Genomic DNA, 24,251 nt, shown 5'->3' with positions numbered 1-24,251 from the left:
AGACTACCCTACAATATTATTTGTATTGTGGTAAAACACAAGAATCCCAGTCATGGACCAGGACCCTGTTGTGCTAGATGCTATCTAAACAAAGAACGAAAAGTCCCTGACCTGAGGAATTTACAATCTAAGTACCGAGATTATATTCTGCTACATCTGAGTGCACACCAAGAAACTGTGTGGGATTAATATTACTATTTGACAAGACATTGATGAAAATTCACCGGCTAAAGAGTGAGGGTCATATTTAGCAAGTTCATTTCTTCCCATTTAGAATGTTTGCTTAGAAACAGACTATTCATGAACTCAGAACGTCTTCAATGGGTCAGATTTGAGAGGGAATTCAGAATAGATTGTCAGAGAAAAGGTTTTGTTGTCTTTAAAAACTGTCCTGCAAGCGTCTAGACGTTGTGTGTGAAAAACTGTGGTTCTGGAAGTGTTTCAGACTTTGAGCGCTCACGTGGCTGCCAAACAATACGATTCAAGAAAGACTGTTTCTGATCTTTCACTTCTTCTGTGTAAAGAGGGATCACTACTTGCCAGATTCCCACAGAGAAGTTACCAGACAGAAGGTTTGGGGGTGGGGAGAGAAGATGGAGAGGAAAAGGGGAAATCAACAACATTCATCTTCTATCACCCGAGTATCATAATTAGAAAGCAGTAGTAATTTGTAGGATGGTACAACAGAATCAAACCAATAAGAAAAGCAAGGGATGCTTACTATTAAATGGTAGTTTTGGTTTGGTTTAGGTTGAGTAGGATTTTTTTGTTTTTGTTTTTTTTATGTAAGGACTTTAACTATTAGAACATGCTTATATGAAACAGTATTTTGGTGACATGTAATTGTGGCATGATGCATATTTTTCTTGCAAGATCACAAGGATACATGGTTTAGACAAGATTTTAAAAAAATGATGTCATGGGTTTTGCTAGTCAATAACAGCATAAAATGTCTTATTTTAATTACACTGTACCATCTTCTTATATCATGCATGTGTTATTTCTCCAGAAGAACACCATAAACTTTATTTCCTGCTATAAATCCTCCCAACAGTTGTGATATAGATTCCATAGGAATAGTCTAAATGGTGCTTCAAATATGCATTTAATATAGCTGCAAGGATTAGTTCATGTTTACTAAATACAAAGGGCCTGTTTCTTCAGGGTTTGTGCCGCCATAACGCTTACTGAGGTCACCAGGAGCTTCATCTATGGTTCAACCCCAAATAGATTATCATTGGAGATGGGCCTGAACCACAACATATGGACCAATTTGTTGAACATTCCAAAGTCCTGGAGTGTTTGGACTTCATGGCCCATATACTTGGCTACCACCAAGAAGTGTCCACCACAGCTCAGAATGGGTAAGGGAGATCCAAAAGTGAACTTAAGCCAACTCTGAGCTCCCTACATCTTTGGGATGATATGCTTGAAGGTGGACTCCTGGTGTAAATTAGGGCTGGTCTAAGATGCCAGCTGCCAACAACCCCAAAGAGTCAGTACAGCAGGAAGTCATCAGCACGCAGGGATGTCCCAGCCACACCTCCTAGTGCAGGAGGAATGGTGCTGTAGGAACCACTGTAACAGCTCCCCCAGCGCCACTGGTTATCTCCCTCTAACACAGTTGATCCTCCTCAGGCAGGCTATATCTAGGGCTGCTTTGTGCACTCACTTGTTCTCTCATATGCAGATGTTATTGCTTGACACTCAGGTCTGTAACCACAGGATTGCCTCTGTATCAAAGCTAGGCCTTGTAGACCACCCTCCAGATTTTGGGTTGGGCGCTCTTCTACCACATGAGCTATTGTCTGCGATGGAGCCCTACAGTCACAACGTGGGGAGGAAACCAGGTCAAGCCAGCGTATGGTTGAGCAATTCTGGTCAAGCTGGTGAGTAACCTGTTGAGCCTGGTCCAAGATCTATGATCACGCAGACAAGGAGGCAGGTGCTGTGGTGGAGTCCTGAATTTACTTACTGGGTTAGACTTCAAGGAGTGTTCGGTACTAATGATGTGGCACCAGGCAGCCATACTGCAGGGGACAATCTGGACTGATGGGTTCTGGATTCTAAGAGCTTGCTAATCTTAACAAGGAGCCTGCATCTTAGAGTCCTTCAAAACTTCATCCTGGTCCATGAGATGATAGTTTTCATGGCCACACACCTCTCAGGTGTTTTGGGGGTTCCCCCCACCCAGCCTCACCTTCAGAACCGCCTTGACGCTAAGGAGGGCACTAAATACATGTGTTGTATTAATTAGCAATGCACCCATTTTTCTTCTAACAAAAATAGACTCTTCGTCTTCTCTAAATGTACGTTAATAACTTGGGATAATGCCATGTACTGCAATGGTATGCATGATACTCAACTTTCCTAGCACTGCTTTTAATCTTTTTTTTTTTTCTCCACTGAATTCCCAAGGAAATTATACTATCTTTAACCCAGAATAAAAATCAAATGAGTTGCCCTTCTTGTTTTGTGTCAGGATTTTCCATGCTGGGAAGCTGAGATAACACACACGGTCTCATCTAAGAGTGCTCTCTAAATAGCAGTCAAGGTAGGTCTATATTGGAGCTAGAAGTATAAGTTACAGCATGGGTAGACATGCCGACATTAGCTCTGATCAAGCTAGCACACTAAAAATAACGGAGTAGCTGTAGCGGCATGGCTGGCAGGATAGGCTAGCCATGCCAAATATGACCCCATCCAAGATCCTAGGTATGTAGTCAGGGCAACTAGCCTCTCCCTCCTGACACTCGTGTCACCATGGCTATACTGCTATTTTTAGTGTGCCAGCTCAATCAGAGCTAGCCTGGGTATGTCTGTATACACTGGTAATTGCACCTCAAGTTCCAGTGTAGATATATCCTACGTCTACCAAATTGCTAGGACTTAACTCTCCAAAGTATTGAATGCCTTCTAAGGGATGCTACTCTCTTACTGAAGTCAATGAGTTAAATCTTGAGATCCTTTCCCATTTTTCCTTGGTACTATTCAGGCAATTTCCCTTTGAATTAATGAACCAAATGGATAACTAGGTGCCAAATCGTGTCTTGTTCACACAGGTTGTCCCATTGACTTCAAGTTGCCGTAGTAAAAATTTGCAGGTTTGGGCTCTGTGACAGCTCTATTATTGTATCATTAAAACCCTTTACTCTGTGTTTCCTCTGGATTTTCTCACGCAAACACCCACTTACTTATAGGAGTAAGGAGAGAGTAAAAGCAGAGTAAAGCTCTCAGGATTTAACCCAGTAGCTAGAAGACTTTATAATAGATGGCTTTAGTAGATAATAGATGGCTTTAGTAACTGAGGAAAGAGTTGGAAAGTCAGAACTGAGGGAAGAGTTGGCGCATCAGAAATTGACAGTAGCATCAGTGTCTAGTCTTTGACATTTTTCTCATCTAGGGCCTGTTTTTAGTCTTGCTGTTATGGCAATACAAGACCGAGGTTGAAAGCTGTTTCTCAATCCTGAGAGAAAAGCGCTCTCCTAACTGATAGGCACAAGGAACAGGGAGAAGAGGCCAGATCTGTTCATCACAGCCATGAATGGCGATACATGAGTATAGGTGATTTTAAAATGACTTTATATTCTCACACATACGGGCCAAACCATCAGAGTGAAAGTTCAGAGTAACAGATCTGTGTAATTCTAACACTAATTAAAACAAGGGGATCAGGGAAAGTTATTATATAGCAGATAAAATGATCTTGGATCTCATACATTCACTTGCAGGATCATTTTTTATATAAAAGATACCTACTAGCATCACATAGGAAACAAAAGTAACTGCAACCATTTTCTGATATTTTTGTCAAATATTTTTTGATTGGATTCATGTTCCAGAACTTTTAAAAAATTAATGTTTATGTAAACTCAGGGCAAAAGTTTCTATAGCCCCCAAGAATTTTTGCACAAGTGAAAGCACCAGTGATGGTGCACAATCTTTGATTTGTGTGTCGAAGCCACAGATTGTGTATGCCCCAGTTGGCCTGAATTTCTTTTCCTGCTTTTTTTTTTTTTAAACCATCCCCCCCATCAATCTTATGAGGTGCTGAGTGCCTTCATCTCCCAGTGGAGCTATGGGGATAGGAGGGTGCTCATTAGAACCAGTGCACTGGTTGAGAGTGTCTGTCTTTCTAGAAAGGAAGGGGATAGACCAAAGCAATCATGCTTATGGGATGCTAACCGTCCCCATCCCAACCCCCCGCCCACACACAGTATTTCAGTGAGTTAGATTATGGCCTGGTCTACTTTGCCAGTAGAGCTGTTCCACAATGCTACACCAGCAAAGCTCCTAGCGTGAATGCAGCTTATACCAACAAACCTGTGCTTTTGCCAGTAGAGCTTATTCCATTCCATGAGCAAAATAAGTAAAAACACAGTTCTGCCAGCATAACTGCATCTGCACTAGGGGCTTTTGCTTCCATAGCTATTCTGCTCAGAGATCACATCCCTGCTCAACAGAACTAGGTCAGTAAGAGTCTGTAGTGAAGACCTGGCCTAAGAAAGTTAAGCATTCCTGTGAACTCCCAAAATAAAGTAAAAGCTCTATTTTTAAACTAAGCCAATAAGCTTCCCAAGAGAATATTAATCTGATGCATCTTGTTGCACAAATGTGGAAGGTGCCCATCAAAATCTATGGGGCAGGGAATACACACAAACAAAGGGCAGGAGGACTATGGAAAATGTGTGGGAGGGGAAGGGCACAAGAAAATAGTCCTTGTACCCCAAGGAATGTAGTGCATCCTGAGCATCCTACTGAGGGCATCATTCTCTCAAAGGGACCAGTGTCCTGCCCCACCCTACTAAGCAGGAGAGCAGACTACACATTCCTTAGGGGTGGTTCACTCAGGGCACACCACACCCATGGCCCCAGCCTTCCCACAAGCGCCCCTGGACCAGGCAGCTCCGCACCGTCCCTTACTGAAGCCAGTGGCCATAAAGAAAAGAAGGCAGCCTGGTCCTTTGGCTTTTTGCGAGCCTTCTGTTGATCTTTCAGTTACAGAGCTAAACTCCTAAAGCTTCAGTTCTGGAGACAGAGGCCGGATGTAAGACAGGAACCACAAGTGATGGCTCCTTTCTCATGCTCACAGTAGCTGCTTGTTAAAACATGGTCCGTGATCCCCAATGTCTATCAAAACACTGAAACACTAACCTTTATATTAAAAACCTTAGACTCTTTCCAAGGTAATGAAGTGAAGATAAAACTCCCTTTCTGGCCTGAGCGGAGCATCTGCAGTTATAATGCAACCTGCAACTCTTATTAAGGGCAACATAAGTCTGTAATAGACCAGGGCAGCTTCTCTGATCCTAAAAATCAGGGGCTGCTTTATGATGCTACTGAAAGCTATAGTACTATAACTTTGCTTAAGGGGTATCTCCACTAAAATAAATGGTGCAGCAGGTTTTTTCTTCACTGCTGCATATAAATGATGCTTAACTAAATATTGATATTGGCGTAATTCTAACAGTGATAGCTCTGGTCTGGCTCAAATAGTGACTGATATTAACAGCAGCAAAATAGGACCAGCCCTAGAATATAAAATGGACAAGTTTTATTCAGATTATCCCTTCATAAATCTGAACAAATCCGGATCATTACCTGTGCCACTCGGGTTGCCAAAGTAACCTCGGCCATCCAGCTCATGTTTATATACCACATGATCCTGTCACCATGGAGATCTATCCATGTGATTTGCAGACACGATTAAGCTGCTGGCTCCTCAGACACACCACACCAGGGTAGGGAGAGGAATTAATTACGGGTAAGGAATGCTCTTCCCGCTCTTTTTTTCTGTGATAGAAAGAGCCTGCATTGACTCCTATGACAGAAGCATAAACTTGCGCTGCCTTACTGTTTTGCTGCAGACAGAGGATGAGGAAGAGATTAATAAAGAGAAGGAGGTTTTTAAAATCCTTCCAGTGAATAGCATCTGCCTTATTGAGATATCAGGAGTGGCAAGCAAGCTCATCTCAGTATATGTCGTCTAAGAGGTACCTTTGAGGCATAATATTTATTAGCCCAATAGCCCCGCAATAATCTCTACATACCAGATGGCAAACTTTGCATCAGTCCAGAGCCTCATGGACTTATTACCCCCTCCTACTTCCTTTCCTTCTGTCACACCCATGTGACCTGACTAACATCAGTGAAATTGGATGGGTGTAAGTGGAAGCAGAATTTCTCCCTGTATGTTAAATATATGGCCCTCCCCTAGTCAATCAGCTGGTATTTCCCCCTCTGCATATAACACATCCATACCACTGTCCTGGAGAGCCTTACAAACCTTAGTAAAGCCTCACAATGCCATTCTGAAGTAGGTAAATACTATATCCATTCTTCAGAATGAGTTTCGGAGTGGTTAAATGACTACCCCATAGTCACCTAGTGAATCAGTGACAGACCTGGAAACAGTCCAAGGCGCCTTCTGTAACCACATAGCAGAACTCCCTTTCCACAGAGCAATAATTCCCACAAAGCACTTTTCATCTGTGGATCTCAACATACTTTAAAAAAGAGGTCAGTATCATTATTCCTGTTTTATGGATGGGGAAACTGAGGCAGAGGGCGGTGAAATTATTTGCCTAGCAATCCAGTGGCAGTGCTAGAAATGAAGCAGCTCTTGAGTCCCACTCTAGTGCTTTATCCACTAAGCCAAACTGCACACCTTAGAATGAGATAATGATATATTCTTCTATTTTTTTTCACCTTTCCTGGTAGTTTCTATCACTACACAGCCTGTATCAGAGGGGTAGCCATGTTAGTCTGGATCTGTAAAAAGCAACAAAGAGTCCTGTGGCACCTTATAGACTAACAGACGTATTGGAGCATAAGCTTCCAATACGTCTGTTAGTCTATAAGGTGCCACAGGACTCTTTGTCGCTCTTTACACAGTCTGTGACCTGTGACTTCTTATTTCCTTGTAACGTACTTTTTTGTTCAATAGAACACACTTGTCTGGCTAGATATTTAGATGGCTCCCATCATCATGGTATCAGAGTGACTCACACAATTTGTTCTCACAACACCTGGGTGAGGTAGAGAAGTGGTTCTCACCCAGGGATACTTGTAGCCCTGGAGGTGTGCCAAGGTCTTCCAGGGGTTACATCAACTCATCTAGATATTTGCCTAATTTTACAACAGGCTACATTAAAAACTAGTGAAGTCAGTACAAACTAAAATTGCATACAGACAATGACTTGTTTATACTGCTCTATATACTATACATTGAATAGTAAGTACAATATTTATATTCCAATTGATGTATTTTATAATTTATATGGTAAGAATGAGAAAGTAAGCAATTTTTCAGTACTAGTGTGCTGTGACACTTTTGTATTTTTATGTCTGAGTTTATAAGCAAGTAGTTTTTAAGTGAGGTGAAACTTGGGAGTATGCAAGACAAATCAGACTCCTGAAAGGGGTACAGTAGTCTGGAAAAGTTTAGAGCCACTGAGGTAGAGAACCACTATTCCTCATTTGCCGATGAGGAACTGAGGCACAGAGAGGTTAAATGACCTGTCCAGGATCACCCGAGAAGTCTGTGACAGAGCCAGGAAATGAACCCAGATCTCTGGAGTCCTTTTGGTATTTTAGCCACAAGACTATCCTTCTCCTCTGATTCTGGGCTGTGGTTTGGATTTGGGTTTTGTTGGTTTGTTTTTTTAATAATGACCATAATTGAAAATGTACACATCTATTAAAGTCTGCATTAAATCTGTTACTTTTAGCAAAGTTCATTTGTCTCTTGGCCAGACTATGGATTATGTATAATATTTTAGAATATCCCCTTCCTCGCTCTCTCTCCTGGGATCCTGAAGCAGCCAAGCATCTGCTGGTACTAATCAAAGAGAACTATTTAGCTTTTGAGCAAAAATGTTGTCCTGCCTCAGATTAAATGGTTAAATGGTTTAGCTTTATATTGTTGTAAAATACTTCCAAAGGTTGTGTTTATTCTAGCTGATTTCCTGCCATGTTTTTCAAGGGTCTATGACTGGCACAAGGGGAGTCTCAAGACAGACATTAGCATTTGCACAAAGCTTAGTGCCTTGTCTTATTATTCTTTTCTGTTTTTATGGAAGAGGCTGTATTGCTGTGGGATATAAAATGGCGGTATTACTGTTATTTATTTGTAATGCAATAGTGTCTAACAGCCACATTTTAGAACTGGATGAGGGTCCCATTACACCATACAGAGAGAAAACAAAAAGACAGTCCCAGCCTCAAAGAGTTTACAAGCTTAGTATATGAAAGGAGACAACAAGAAGCAGATGGGAGAGCATTGTGTAATGGTGAGATGATTATGATTGTTGCACCAAGCAACAGTTCTGACTCATGGCTGCCTACCCATTGTCAAACATCCCGTAGGCATGACAACAGAAGTGACTGAAGGAGAAATTTGAAGACCACTATGACAGCCAGTATTAATGGTCACTAAATTAGTGGCTTTGCATATTTTTATGGGGAGCTCCACTTATGCCCAAGTGGCAGCATGGGATAAAGCATGAAAGTAAGGGAAGATTGGATGGCTAGGTGATAGGCTGGCCTTGTCAGAGCAGAGGTGGTGGTTGATGGCTCAGTACCATATAAGAGGTTATTGGTAGTGTAGGGCTGAGCCGTAACAGTCCTTAAAGGTGAGGACAAGTTGTTTGTGTTTGATGCAAGGAGCGGGGGGAGTTGGTGGAAGGTTGCAAAGAGGGAAGCAAAGTGAAGTGGCTGGGATGGTGAGCCTTGCAGATGTTCTTTGCAGGAAGGTTTAGAAGGATAAAAGAAGGAAGGGATCAAGATGGCGTTTGTCAAGGCCAGACAGGCGGATGTTGAAGTAGTCAAGACATGACAAGATGAGAGTTTGGATGAGAATTTTAGCTGTGGAAACAGAGGGGAAAGGCTGGATCGTAGAGAAGCAGCAAGATTTACATGCAGCCTAGAGGTGTGGGTCTAAAGAGAGGGCCAGGTTATCGTGCTGGGTCACAAAATAAATAGTGGTGTGTTCCACAGTGCCCCCCTGGAAGGGATGGAGAAGAGTTTTGAAATTTGCATTTTCTCATGTCCTGTTGGAGGTGGTGACTGCCATCTCCCTGAAATGTGAGATCAGTGGTTACACTGGCAGAACTGTTGTCCAATGTCCCAGGCTACCTTGAAACTACTGAACAGATGGGTATGAACTGGCCAGGAGTACATTTAGGCTGGAAAGTAGGTGGTTTCTAACAATCAGAGGAGTTTGGTTCTGGAACAGTCTCCCAATAGTAGTGGGGGCAAGAAATCTAGCTGGTTTTAAGATAGGGCTTTATTGGTTTATGGAAGGGATTATATGATGGGGGCAATAGCAGGAGACTGGACTTGGTGACCCAAATGGTTCCTTCCAGTCCTATGTTCTTAACTAATTCCACTTGTAGACTGCGCCACATTCAAACTAGGAATGGACAAACCTGTTCAGCACCGTTCACAACTGGCCCAACCTTCACCCACATGCCCCAATGTCATTTTTGATGAGATTTAGGAAAAGCTCAGAGTCTCACCACAATCCTCCCTGCTCCCTCATTTCCTAATACGTACCTACTTCCTGTGCATCTTAGATTTCTGAGAGGGGGTTAGGAGGCTGGCCCATTCACCACCCTTTGGCACAAGTCTGTCTTTGGGAAGCTTGGACTCTGTCTTGATGGAAGCTTATCATTTGTTTGTGAACGTGTAGTCTGTTCCTCGTTTCAGCGGGATCACCTTAAGGGATTGCAGGAGGCAGCAGCAGCTAGGTGGTGGTATCGAGCAGCTTCTCAATTGAAACTTGTAGTTCACAGTGGAGCACAAGTACTGGGGAAAGACACAGGGTGCTGCTTACAAGAATTACTCAGGGTGTCACACTGCAGCTGTTGCCACTTACAAGGGGAAAGAGGGATTCCTATCCTCTATTTGGGTTTCTCTCCAGCCACCTCCCAAAGAATAACCTACACCAGGGGGACCCAGGAAATGAAATCACCAATATAGACAACCAGCACAAAAGTCCTCCCCAACCCAAAGTAAACATGCCTTCTTGTAGGAAGAGGTGTGTATGGAGGGAGAAGCACATGAAAGGTTTAAAGACGGAAACTTATAACCTTATAATAGATGTCATTTTGAGCCATTGGCTGGGGTTTGCCCAGATGGAGGGAAAAGCATATTGAATCATTCCTCTGTACCAATAGCCTCCTATCCCAGATTCTGTTTTCATAAAGGATATACACGGTCTTACTGGGCACGTCTACACTGTATCTGGGAGAAAGCGTCCCAGCCCCGGTCCACAGACTTGTGCTAGCAGAGCTTGCACAAGCCCTCTGAAAATAGGTGTCTAGACAGTGCTTCGACATTGCAGCTTGGGTGGGAGCTTGGGCTCTCAAACTCACCCCCCCAAGCTTCAGAGCCTGAGTTCCCAGATGCAGTGTAGACATCCCCCAAAATAAGTTTTATAAAATATATGTTACTGTTGAGCTGATCAGTTTTTTTAGGATGTTGAAACCATTTTATTTTAATGTTCCCACAGGGTAAGATTTTCCCCATGGTATGTTGCATTTGTTGTCTCTGTACCGAGCATCCACATTACTAACATGGATATAAAGCCCCCGCGGGTGTTATGTTGTCACAGGGAGCAGTTTAATGTTCAAATGGTGCCTGGTACTACTTTGACTTGAATATGTTTCTGCATTCAGCTACACTGAGATTTCTTTAACTTCCCAAAGGCTTGTTTCTTAATTTGAGCTGTGTAGCATAAATGGAGCCTATTGATTCAAATAATATTCAAAAGAGGATTTTTGCAAGACACACTTGATAATTATGTTGCATTACTCATCGTTTCACAGGAAAGCTGCACTTAATTTCCACACTGCAAAATGATACAGGAGATAATTAGAAACATATTTTTTTCCATTTGGATAACAAATTATTAAACATTTATTATATATGTAGCAAGTAAATTGCTTTAGTTATACTGTAATGACTGTGCGCACTTAATGAAATTCCAAAGGAAACTGAATATTAGCAAACATCAATGAGCACCTCAACAGAGATTACTGCTGGGTCTTGTTTTCAAAATGGAGAATAGCTGACAGATTTGAGGGGATAGAAAATAAAGAGGCAGAGATGGAGTAAAACAACAGACAGTTGAAGCATGATTTTGGATTATTTGCTCCAGGCATAAGATGTCCTTAAACCAGTGATTCCCAAGCTTGTTCCGCCGCTTGTGCAGGGAAAGCCCTTGGCGGGCCGGGCCGGTTTGTTTACCTGCTGCATCCTCAGGTTCGGCCGATCGCAGCTCCCAGTGGCCGCGGTTCGCTGCTCCAGGCCAATGGGAGCTGCTGGAAGCAGCGGCCAGTACGTCCCTCAGCCCATGCCACTTCCAACAGCACTGGGAACCTGCGGACACGGCAGGTAAACAAACCGGCCCGGCCCACCGGGTCTTTCCCTGAACAAGCGGCGGAACAAGTTTGGGAACCACTGCCTTAAACTATTAGAACCAGATTCAGGAAAGCGTCCCTATTCAGGAAGGCTGCTTAAGCATGTGCTTGAAGTTGAGATTTAAGCAAGCGCTTAAGCATTTTCCTGAATTGGGATCTCACCAAAGTGCATTAATGAAGTATCATCTGCAAGGTACACAGCGCCCTGAATTCCCACTGAATTAGTAGCAGTTGAAGGAGCTCAGCACACTGAAAGATTGATCCATAAGTAGTACAAGGACAGAACCAAAGTCTAGAGCTGGATGGAAAATGTGGGATTGGGGCATGGGGCTGGTTCTGCAAAAAAACCAACCTCATGTTAATGAAAAGAAGTCCTTGTTTTTTGTCAAATTTGTCAGTGGAAAATTTCAGCTTTTCATCAAAAAACTACACTGAGAAAACCAAAAACTGAAATTTTGCAGCTGAAAAATGCCCCAAAAAACCCCGAACAGTTTTCCAACAAAAATCCAAAATTTTCAAGGAAAGCAGACAATTTCTGCAACATATTTTGTTACACAGACAAATGGGTTTTCACTGAATTTCAATGGAACATTTTCAACCAGCCCTGCCAAGGACCCTGAGAATGCAAGGTTAAAACTAAATTAAGTTACAAACTGATCACCGTATGTATAATTCTCATAATTTGATAGTAGATAAAAAAGTTACTTCCTCTAATGGTGACATTCCTCATTTTCCATGATTGTAGAGTTGCTGAAATGATTTATATATGTATATTATTTTGTTGCAACTACTTCTTAAAAATCAGAAAATGAAACTACTAATTGTCTAATTTGGGTGACTGCAGCTAACCAATCATCATATTTAACCTTGAACTTCTTCTCATGAAGATATGCATTCCATATGAATCAGGTGCTGCAGTTCTGCAGGCCTCACTAATTGCAGATGGACATTATTAATAAAATCATACTTAGGCAGCAACACTGATATAGCGCGATTCCTAAAAGAGGTGGAATGAATACAAGTGATTTGGTTCCTTAGTTGTATTACAGTCTCATTTTAGAACTGATAGCAATAAAGTAGAACAAGATTATTACTTCAGCAGCCTTTTAAAAATTCATTTATTTCTCAGCAGAAATGGATTCCATATTTTTATTCATGTTCAGATAGATGAAGAAACAGTTAGATATAGGAACCGTAAATGGTCATACTCAAGTTGTTTATTCATGGGAGTGCCTTTAAATAACCAGTTACATAGTTGTCCATCACCTCCTAAATTCTGACTTTTTACTTTTAATTGTAACTTTTTTTGCTTAGTTCTTAATTTGTTTTCATGTATAATTGCTTTCAAGGCACTAATTAAAGAGTGATTACAATAAAACTATCCCAGAGTCCCATAATATACATCACTATCCTAGTCGCTGGAGAAAAATAATGTGTGGTTATTATGTGGTAGTGTGCATTTTTAATGAAAAAGAACTATTGCAGTTCAAAAGTAAGAGTCTGCTTTGCCACTGGGCTTTAGCACAGCTAATGGGATACAGTAATAATTTTCCCTTTGCTCTAACAGGTAATCCAACAAATTCAAAGTATCATTGTTAGAAGGAAATGTACAGTAACCAACAATACTTTCCATTTCTACTAGATCTTTAAAGAGCTGTATGTAAAATATGTATTTATTTTCATTAGACAACATGCTTGGATCTCTGTCAATTATGGCACAGTAAAACATTTGCTGTTATTGTAATTATAACTGTTTTAAAATATATATACTTTTGAAACCTCCTGTGGAGGTTTTGAAGTTAGAGCTGTTCAATTACTGTTTAATTACTGTGCCTTCCACTGTGGTGTATTCTGGCATTAGCTACCATGGATATGTTAATCCTATTAATGTCGACAAGATACATGATTAATTACTCCAAAACGATCTCAAGTTCCTCATATCTTAAGGCATCAGCACATGCTGGACTCTCAGTTTTCATAATGTAGTCAAATGTTAGAGTAATTCTTTGAATCATGCTAATCTTTTCCCTACATCTTCAGAGCATACCAAAACAGGTGAATTGACTGGCCAATGTTCATCCAAAAAATCAACCACATAAAGGCCTACACATGGGATTTGGCCTGAGCCATAGTGGATCTGTGTGTGATTTATTCTTTTTATTGCTCGTGTAAGGGATCAGAGATGGTCACCATGTGCAATATAAGGGTTTTATTAATTAAAGGGTTTTGGTTTTTGGCACAGGGAAGCTGAGCAGCATCCTGCTCACAGTTGCCATGTGGTGCAGCATAGCTTCTGTGTTTGCATACAGCTGTTGACACAATCAATCATGGTCAGAATTCTCATTAGCACTCACATCCTTGCCTGGGGTGACTGGAAGCAAAATGAAGCATTAATGACCCACTGCGATCAGCAGTCCAGTAGGAAAGCCAGACAGCTGTGAACCAGTATTATGGGAGCATTGTATATATAGAAAATAATATTAACTGTTTTTAAAAGTCCATGGTTTTGTATATAATCATAGGAATTAGAGACGGAAAAAGAGCAAGTTGCTGATCTAATCTAACCTCCTGTCATGCTGGATTCTTCACTAGAGGACATTTTTCCAGCACTTGGTGAAGTCTAGTTTTTTAAATGTCGCAGAGAGCAAACCTATCCACCAAATGGATTTTCTAAATTAGGAATCCTGTTTTTAAAATGTAGCAGCATCCATTCTTCTCTTTGAAGAAATGTAGAGCTTAGCTATTCAAAATCACAAACAATGTCTACTGGTCAATCCCAAAACTCCAGGACCTAAGACATCTGGCCAGTCTGGATTTCCCATTCACTTTTCTGCTTTCAGTTTGGATGGTGTCTCATCTAATTTTTTTGGAGTGCTTCTTTGTATAAATAACATCTGAGGACTCAGTGACATAACGTGTTGCTGAACTTCTTCACAAGAAGAAAGAGGAAATCTAATTTGGCAGGAGATGAGAGTATTAAATCAGGCAGTTTTCCACAAGCTGCAGTTGTTGATTAAGATAATTGCCTTGACTTGGATGAGTAAAGAGGTCCCAAATTCCGGATTGATCGTTCAGCTATGGTGGGTATAATTCGTAGTGAAAAGATTTCGGGGGATGTGAAGTTATTAAAAAGAAACGGATAATAACAAATAGTGAACAGGACACCACATCAAACAGCTCTGTGTTTTTATGGAGTGTCTTAACCGAGACAACATGGTGGTCTTGGAGAAGATTTGATGCAGCTGTCAAACCCTAAAGCTCCAAAGAACACAGCTGTCATGAAACCTATTTCAGAACATCCTCTGACCTTTAATGCAAATGCATTTCTGCCCTTCCTCTTCTACCAAGGTCCATTGGCAGTAAGTGTTGCTCTTCTCAGCATGCTACACAATACAGATGGACAGAAATGGCTTTGATCCAACAGCAGCAGCTCTAAGCTCCCAACCATAACATCCCCCACAGGAAAATATACTGGGATAGGCTCTTTCACCGCAGGCCATCTCTTAGGCAGTTTTGTGAATTTATTTTAAATTGTTCCTATCTAGGCCTCATTAAGGAGTTCTGCTTTAAAAAGGATGATACGAGATGACTCTGTGTGTGTGTGTGTGTGTGTGTGTGTGTGTGTGTGTGTGTGTGTGTGTGTGTGTGTGTAAATTAAATAAACAAAAACTTTGTTAAAAACAGTTATGGCTGCTCACATGCATATTACCACCAACACAGCCCTTCCCAGCTACAATCATGATTTAGCCTTCAATACCCTCCCTCACCTACATCTACCATCCCACTATGCACATTCATCCTCCCTCTGCTCTCCCCCTATAGTTCTTGGAGTGGGGAGCAAGAGGGAAATAGGTCTCCATCAGGCTGGACTGATATGAAAGAACTCCAGGGATTCGTTTTATTGCAGTTTCCTACTCATCAGTATCTCTTCCTGCTACACAGGAGGACATGCTTCATATTCACAAGGCACTGTGCTTCTTTACAGCAGCATTGGCCATGGCAGCCTTTTCTTATTCTCCTCGAATGTGTGGAAATGTTTATTTGGTGCCAGTTCTGAGCTGTGTAATGCCTCTGTGGTGGTCATTGTGTCTCTGTTGAGCCTCTTGGGGCTAAAATCAATACCACAGTGGTAGTTTAAGCACCAAACATGCTCAGGTCAAATTGGGCCCAAAGTGTAGGTTGTATGAAAGCAAGCCTATTGGAATGTTTCTATGGCTTCCTTATTTCAATGGAAACCATTTTAAAGTAAGTAAACATTCCCTTGCAGTGTCTGCAACCCAAACACTCTATCACTGTGCTAATGCACAAGAAGCAGAAAATGAAATTGACTAAACCACAAAAACTAAAGTGAATCTTATTTGTCTATTTTGACTTTCTGAGTTGACAAATACAAACGGCAAACACACAGCATGAGCAGTGACCAGTAATTTAGGGACAAGAAAGTCTGCTTGGCCTCTGAATGCTACACAACTCCAGCAGTTCCTTGCTGGAGCTAATGATACAGGCCCTGTGGATGAAATTCAACCAGAGTTCAGAGAATCTGTATTAGACCCTCTTTATCACTTAAGCCCCACTTAAACTCAAGCCCAGAGGATGCAACTCAAATGGGGTGACGTGATAAATAAGGCATGGGACCTCTGATTTGGAGTGAATGTCACCAGGATGCACTGACGTGCAATAGAGAGGCATCAGTACAGATTGCTCTCATTTGAATAACTGTTATAATAAATATCAACAGCAGTGAGATCTATTGGCAAAGAATGGTTTGGATTTTCTTTTCCTAGCACCTTGAGGAAACAAGCTGCCGCAGACTTATTTAACAAATATGAACTTTTGGCACCCATACACTGCAAAGTCTTCTACTTGCATGCATTTTACAGAAGCTTGATTCAGATACTGTGTAGCAAATGGAATTGCATTGATACAGCGAAGGGCAGAACCAGGCCCATTGGCTAGGCAAGCAAGTTACAAATAACATTCTCATGTACAGATTTTAGAGTGTGAAATTGTAGCAGCTCTTTCAAACTTTTGGTCAAGTGGGTTTTTTTTTAAATATTATTCTTAATTGCTCCACCTGGATCCCATATCCAATATTGTTTTTAGAAATTGTAATGTTCCCTTCTCCTCTCGCCTGCTGTTTGCATTTGCAAGCTACTTAAGGGTATCCTAGAAACACACCTGAACCTTTCTCCAGAGTCTTAAACCTGATACTGTGCATGAAAAAAAAATGCTGGGAAAGCACATTTTCTCAAATTTGCCTCACTTAATGTGAGATGGTGCAGATGATAATAAATGTTGTGTGCCCTTGCTTTCAGCATGACATTTCTGGTGATAAGTTTCAACTGGTGGGCAAATGTGTTTGCTGGTTCCTTCAGTTCTGTCCTATTCATTTGGATTATTTATATTTTCTGTAACCTTTTAAAGACTAGATTTAGCTGAAAAGGTTTTTTTTTTTTAAAAGAAACTGCTTCTTCTTTAGGGACTCTGTTGGTTGTTCTTAAAAGAATATTTTCTGAAAAGAATTCCTAGGCTCACAGAATGTATCCTGTTCAGTACAGAAAGGTTAACAGGATAACTGGGCTTACTGATCACTATATAGTTATTTCATAAAAGTCCGTGTGGTTCTATTTACACCATTTAAAAAGTCAACAGTCTACCTTTTGGTGAAAGCATCAGGGATTCCTGAAAAGAGGGAAGATTTCCAAAATTAAGTTACAGCAGGGTCCTTAATTGGAAAGCCTCTCATATTAGTAGTACATTTGTTTACATTATAAATGTACGTATTCATTCATGTTCTCACAGATTTTTAAAGTCCAGCATTTTCTAATGTAGGGCACCATTGGGCAACACTTGGGTTGCAGAACTGAGGGTTCATTGGTTCCAATTTTCAAACATTGGGGTGGCATTTAATAAGGGATTTAGGGGTCCGGCTCTCATTGGATTTCAGTAGAAGTTGGTAGCCTTACTGTCTTAGGCACTTTTAAAGAGCCAAGTCAAGATGTCTAAAGTTAAGTATCTACATCCATATTTGGGCCCTAACTGACCATGCTAAGTATCCAGGTCCTGATTTATGCCCTTAAATGTAGTCCAGGGTTTATTTGTTCATGGAGCAATGTTTAGTTGTAAACTTCCATGCTAACCAGTTTAATAATGGAATAAAGCTATGTCACAGGTGGTAGATCTTAATAACATATAATTCTGTGTTTTACGTTCTTGCCTCAACACATCCCATTGTTCTGGCAAAAAAAAATGAAGTGACAATGATATGAAACACCCTTTATATGCAATGTTCACAGTTACTGAAATTTCCCAGGATTAAAGTGAGGGAAGTGTCTACCCCTCTTCCAATCCTCGACTATTAAATAATGTCTACATTTTATGCATCAAATAGCCAGTAAAACAAACACACACACAGTATTCCATTTCATCAACACACAGCTCCCATGAGTTCTGAAACTTCATACATCAAAATAAGCTCCTCTCCAACGCACTGGTGAGCTGAGGGTTTTTTGTTCCTTTCTCACACGTACTAATTACATTCAGCTGGTAAATGTCTTTTTTTCCAGTGGTATCTGAAGGACACACACAAAAAATTGGAAATGCACATTGCTCATGCACTAAGGGGTTAAATTATGGCATTAGCCACAGCCATGCATTTGGTGTAGTGTATATAGCATTGTTCCCGCATGCAAAAAAGGTATTCATTGAAAACCATGACAGACTAATTGAAAATATAGTAGTTGAATATATTCCTGTAATGAATACATTCAGTGAAAACAGTCTGCTCACAGATATTCTGCGAAGAGAAAAAGAGGCAGAATGAACTTTTTGTTGGGAATTACTGGCTGATCACTACTTGCATTAGTTTGCAGTTCAGGTGACCATAGTATAATTTGTTATTTGTATTAAACTAGCACCTAGAGACCCTGATCAAGACAGAGGTCCCACTGTGTTAGGTGCAATACAAAAGAGAATCCCTGGGCCCAAGTATTTATAATCTAAACAGACAGTGCCAAACATATAATTTTTTAGAGCTGGCCGGGAACTTTTTGACAAAACATTTTTGTTTGGTTTTTGTTGGTGGTGTTTGTTATGTCAATTCATTAAAACTTTATACGGGAATGTACTGGGTTTGATGAAACTTAAATCAGAAGGGCCTTTCAGGTCCATGATGGAATTTCTGGTCAAAACCAGAGGGAACAGCCAGTGAGAGAAAAGGTCACCTCAGAATATCTAATGGCCCACTGGTTAGGACACTTGCCTGGGCTGTAGAAAACCTGGTTTCAAATCCATGTTCTGCCTGTTTGGAGAAGGGACTTGAACCCTCCTACATCCCCAGTGAGTGCCTTGAACACTGGACTATTGGCTATTCTGGCAGAGGTCTCTCTCTGGTTTTTGAATGAAAAAATTGACAGGTCTCTGTTGTGTCCCAATGAAGAACAGGAACAGTTTACGAAGTCACAGGATGGGGAAACTATTTCCTGGCTAGTTCTCCTCATTTTTCTTTATAAGGGACAACATGAGCATCATGGAGAATAGCTATCACTTTAGTATGAATATAAAATTCTGGTTTCTGAATTACTACATCCTTGGAATTTAACATTTTTTGTCTTACAGGTGAAGGAGGCCATGCAGAGAATCCATGACAGGGGCAATATAGGAAAACTTATTCTGGATGTGGAGAAGGCACCCACTCCGCTGGTGAGTGAAAAGCACTGAGTATATAACAACTGTTATCATACAAATTACAGTGTGTCAACAACTCTGAGTTAATTATTTTGCCTGTGGTTTTCTACCAGATATATATCACCTAAAGAGACAAAATCAAAACCAACAATCACAATCTTTAATTTCAAGTATCAGAGGGGTAGCCGTGTTAGTCTGAATCTGTAAAAAGCAACAGAGGGTCCTGTGGCACCTTTAAGACTAACAGAAGTATTGGGAGCATAAGCTTTCGTGGGTAAGAACCTCACTTCTTCAGATGCAAGTGAAGAAGTGAGGTTCTTACCCACGAAAGCTTATGCTCCCAATACTTCTGTTAGTCTTAAAGGTGCCACAGGACCCTCTGTTAATCTTTAATTTGTATCGTAAGGTACAGTACAAATTGTAGTTCTTGTTCTGAAAGAGATTTGCAGTAAATAGCCACAGCAGTTCATTTCATAGGTAAAATGGTCATCTCTGTCTCTCAAAATATAAGCCAGTATTGCTTCTGGAAAATCTTATTGGATTACTTTGATTGGGGGGGAAAAAAAGAACACAGCATCTATTTCTGTCTCTGATGGAAAACAAATAGCTGTTCCATGTAATACTAGAATGCTACATTAGTGGAGATAATGCAATGGATTGAAGCCAAACAGACCAAATCAACTTATCTTTACCTATAAACACAAGAGAGTACTCCCCTTAAAACCTGCATATCTGCAGAATTGCCTTCCCAGTGCCATATAAAGGACAGGATGTGTCTTGGGTAGGAACCAGCTAGTGATTTCTTTAAACTCTGTTGAAAATGCCAGGTATGCTGATATTTTGGGTAACGTCATGCCTTGTAAGCTTTAATGTAATGATAATTGTACTTGTTACTGGGCAGCGCCTGAGAGAGAATGAACATGATGGATCTACTGAAACTAAATGTTGTGTTCAGACTGAGCCCAGCACATCAAGATGCTGAGAGTGAAAGGTTACAGAGAAATATTTGGTAGAGGGAAGTCAGAAGGATCAAGCCCAAACTTTGGCTGTTTACATTGGAAAGAGTAATAGAAGAAAAGCAGGAACAAATTAACTAGAGATGGGTCTAAAATGCACAGTTTGGATTCAGATCTGAAGTTCTCCCCATTTGGAGAGAGGTGGTTTGGATGTGCTCTAAAATTGACCACAAGTTACTTAATACTGTATATAACCCTCACAAGGCAGCAGGAAACCTGACTTAAAGGCTATTGGAGTCTCACACATGGAAACCAGACACTATTTGACACCAGACACTCAATTGAGCCCTAAAACTGTAAAACACAGCAGAGCAATAAAGAGTGAGAAAAGAGGAGGAGTCTCCAACACTGCATTAATACATATTAAGCCATCTATTCTCTTGATAATGCACATGCCTAATTGCCATTAGTGTCTGTGGAAGCTACAGACTTAGAAAGTGAGAGGATATGTGATCTATTTTCAAAAACACTGAAGGGAATTCATTCAGAAATATGAGGAATTTCATAATGTCACTTGTGTGTCCATTAAAATAAGGTTGCGTTTATTTATTTATTTCATTTCATTTCCATGGGGTTTCAAGAGCTAGCAACAATCTAATAGAGCAGCTATAATTTTGGCTGGACTCCTTTTTTTTCCCCTCCAGAGTTTATAGTTATTCATTGTCCTAAGTTAGGGAACCCAAACTGCAGTATGAACACTAGAGTATTTCATGATTCTGTTCTAATTCATAACAATAGAGCAGGGGTCGGCGACGTTTGGCACGCGGCTCGCCAGGGTAAGCACCCTGGCGGGCCGGGCCAGTTTTATTTACCTGCTGACGCGGCAGGTTCGGCCGATCGCGGCCCCCACTGGCCGCGGTTCGCCATCCCGGGCCAATGGGGGCGGCGAGAAGCCGCGGCCAGCACATCGCTCGCCCGCGCCGCTTCTCGCCGCCCCCATTGGCCCGGGATGGCGAACCGCTGCCAGTGGGGGCCGCGATCGGCCGAACCTGCCGCGTCAGCAGGTAAATAAAACTGGCCCGGCCCGCCAGGGTGCTTACCCTGGCGAGCCACGTGCCAACGTTGCCGACCCCTGCAATAGAGCAATACTATTGCAAACTCATCTGCTACTCTGAAGGTAAGTATTTAGCTGTACTGGACTTTGGCATCAGGAGTGGGATGAAGGGATCCAAATGGGCCAAGGAACTCCAAAAAGAGAGAAATAAGTTAGAAACAATAATCCACAAATATATTCAGAGCAGTAGGGGAAAAGTGATTGTAGCCATTTTCCCCAGGGTTACCTCTTATTCTTCTGGTTTTCAAAGAATAATACATAGTAAAACTGCCTTCTTTCCCCAAATATGTTTCCAAGTAAGTTGTTTATTGTGAAATTAAGGAGTCAGGTTCTTACTGCAATAAGCCATTCCAGGGCATGCATAATTAACTTATTGGTACCCTCATGCAGTACACCCCTCTGAGGCTGACATGACATGCAATACACCCCTCTGAGGCTGAGCCTACTAATGAACTCTCCATTGTGGATTATTGTGATCTATAGGCAGAAAACTAAATCAAAGCTTGATGCTATTAATGTTTGGTTTTTAATTCCTTATTTCATACAGGTTTAGAAAATACCTATAAAGTCAAATGAGGATTTCACCATGTACTAAGTAGGATTGTCTTAGTTAGCAAGAAAATTCAGTATCCATGGTCTATGCAGATGAATGCAACAAGGATTTCTCATGGAACATGTAAAATGACTACAATTCTGTTTATGCCTGTTTGACCTCAGTCAAATTGGAAAGATGCAATGTAAGCATCTGTTGCATCTTTGCTATTTACACAGCATATAATAACCATTCTCATCTGGAAAAAAGAAGCTGTGCTCTTTAAATACTACTATGGATTAATATTTTGTGTGGTTATCTACAACCTGAAGAAGTTCCTGCACTACACAATAGAAATCTAGCATCTGTTCCACCATTAAATTACATTGTATTTTCACTGTAATGATGTTGATTCAGTACCTATTTATCCTATGGCAGCAAGTATACGTACATTCACATGCCCAGTGGTCCTATAAAAATTGGTCCTATATTTGTTTTTATACAAAACAAATAACCATTCTGTGGTTTCCTAAGACACTGTGCCTGCTTGAATATTTGTAGGACCGGATGCCATCTATTAACACTCAACAAAGTATCTTGCTATTTGCTTTTGTGAGGCAACAGATTCTGAAGGATTCATAAAACACATGATGGATGCACTTTGTGACCCTCCCACACATTTTCTTTCATATATGGGAGCCTTGATGTTATTTTGCTACCAATACACACATCAAACCCAATTGCACAAATGTCGTACATAGCAGCTCCTGATAAATAATTCAATCCTTTGGAGAATGGTTTATGTTCTTACACTGAAATTGATGTACAACAGACCAATCTTTTTGCACAGATAGAATGTGCATTTTCAGTTTGTAACAGTTTTCTTTTTTTTTAATGTCACTTTATCAGGTGAGTCAAGCTAAAATAAAAATAGCTGAAAAACCACCATAAACATTGTGATTTCCTTCATTTTGTTCACAGATGGCCAATGACAGCACAGAGACAAGTGAAGCAGGAGAAGAGGAGGAGGACCATGAAGGGGACAATGAGAATAAAGAACGCATGCCATTCATCCAGTAACCCTTAAGAATGCGGGATGGGGGAAAACAGAAAGATTGATTGAGTTGAAGGGAACAAGACTGGGAAATCTATTCTGTGCATCAGTGAACAAATGCTGTAGTACAGTGTGTGTTGTATTTGTCTGCGGCCAGCTGAGCTATAAATCGTTGATCATTGTTGTTTTGAACTCAAGTGCCATTCCCATCCAGTGCAGTATTATGACATTCCATAGTGTGACGGCCAGTCTGTAGGAGTCCCATTGATTTTCTTTTCCTATCTAAAAGCCTTATTAACGTACTGCGTAATTTTAGATGGGCATCTTTCTTCATGTGAATTTGTGTAATGTTTTTTCAGTTCGGAGATTTGTTTTTTTTAATTCCCTGCCCATCGTCTGGTATTCTCCAGTAATCAGAGGGAGGGCTTTCAGTTTGTGGACTTTCAGTAAAGAAGGTCAAAACATAGCATTTCTTTATGAGACTCAAATAAGAGGCTGCAAAGAAGACAAATTCTGTTTCCCTGAATCGTGCTACTTCATCTCATAAACAGTTCTGTCTTAAGTTTTAAAAAATACCTCATTTGTAAACCTAGATAATATATAGTAGAGTCTGAAAGAAAATATGCCGGAAGTCATTACTAAGCAGCTTTGATTAGTGTTGTATAACCACATTAGTCATCAGCACTACAAATTAAATGGAAATTGATGCATGGTGCCAAGTGTCATGCTTACTGTTGACCCCCCTAATACCATTCCCTTATATTACTTGCAAGGAAAAGTCAATGGGCCACTTTTTCTGCCCAGTGCTTCTTAACCATATGAAACTTACCAAATTTACTGTTGATTCAACAGCACCTCTTCCCAAGGTTTAATTTGAGCTGGCTGTGTCCAAAAGCCGAAGCAAGCGTATTCTTAGTGATATTTAAAAGCTGGCTAACAGTTGGGATCATTGTTCAGCGCATGGAATAGATGTTATTTTGTTGGCTGAGTTTACACTTCTGAAATCACTAGTGGACTAATAAGCTGAGTAATGGGGCCGAACTCCTACAAAGATTAATCAATTTGATCACAACTCTTAGGCCTCAATTCCATCAGCACTTATGCACATGAATAACTTTACACAGGTGAGTAATCCTGCTGCTGATCTGTTCCCCTGCGTAAAGTTAGTCATGTGTAGAAATGTTTGCAGGCTCGAGCCCTTAAGAACATGTAGTGTATCTACCTCTCACTAATCGAAACAAAAACGAAATATGACACTGAAATAAATATGCTTGTCCCTATCTTCCATTTACCCAAGTTGCAGCTACTCAGTTCTTCCATGGTCCTTTTTTTTTTTTAATGACTGCAGCCACTCACAATAGAAGCAGTAAAGGCATGTCCAAGACTTCATATTCGGACAATTCCCTTTTGGATTTAATATCTTTTTCACAAAAGAAAACACTTCTCTCAAATGCCAAGTTAACTGATCTCCTAAACCTAGCAGTAT

The 24,251-nt window shown here is 40.8% G+C and overlaps 1 protein-coding gene across 1 annotated transcript in view; it reads left to right on the top strand.

Moving 5' to 3' along the window:
- The window catches only part of VAT1L (vesicle amine transport 1 like), an 87,966-nt gene extending 65,175 nt beyond the window's left edge, over positions 1-22,791 (top strand). Inside the window, exons 8-9 of the mRNA XM_065416769.1 lie at positions 19,041-19,124; positions 22,693-22,791. Coding sequence (XP_065272841.1) covers positions 19,041-19,124; positions 22,693-22,791 — 183 coding nt within the window. The remainder of the gene's footprint in view (positions 1-19,040; positions 19,125-22,692) is intronic.
- Positions 22,792-24,251: the final 1,460 nt, after the last annotated feature.

Source organism: Emys orbicularis, chromosome 14, assembly GCF_028017835.1.
Source record: "Emys orbicularis isolate rEmyOrb1 chromosome 14, rEmyOrb1.hap1, whole genome shotgun sequence".
Lineage (NCBI taxonomy): Eukaryota > Metazoa > Chordata > Testudines > Emydidae > Emys > Emys orbicularis.
Note: the sequence above shows the minus strand (reverse complement) of the source record. Positions and strands in the feature narration are given on the sequence as shown.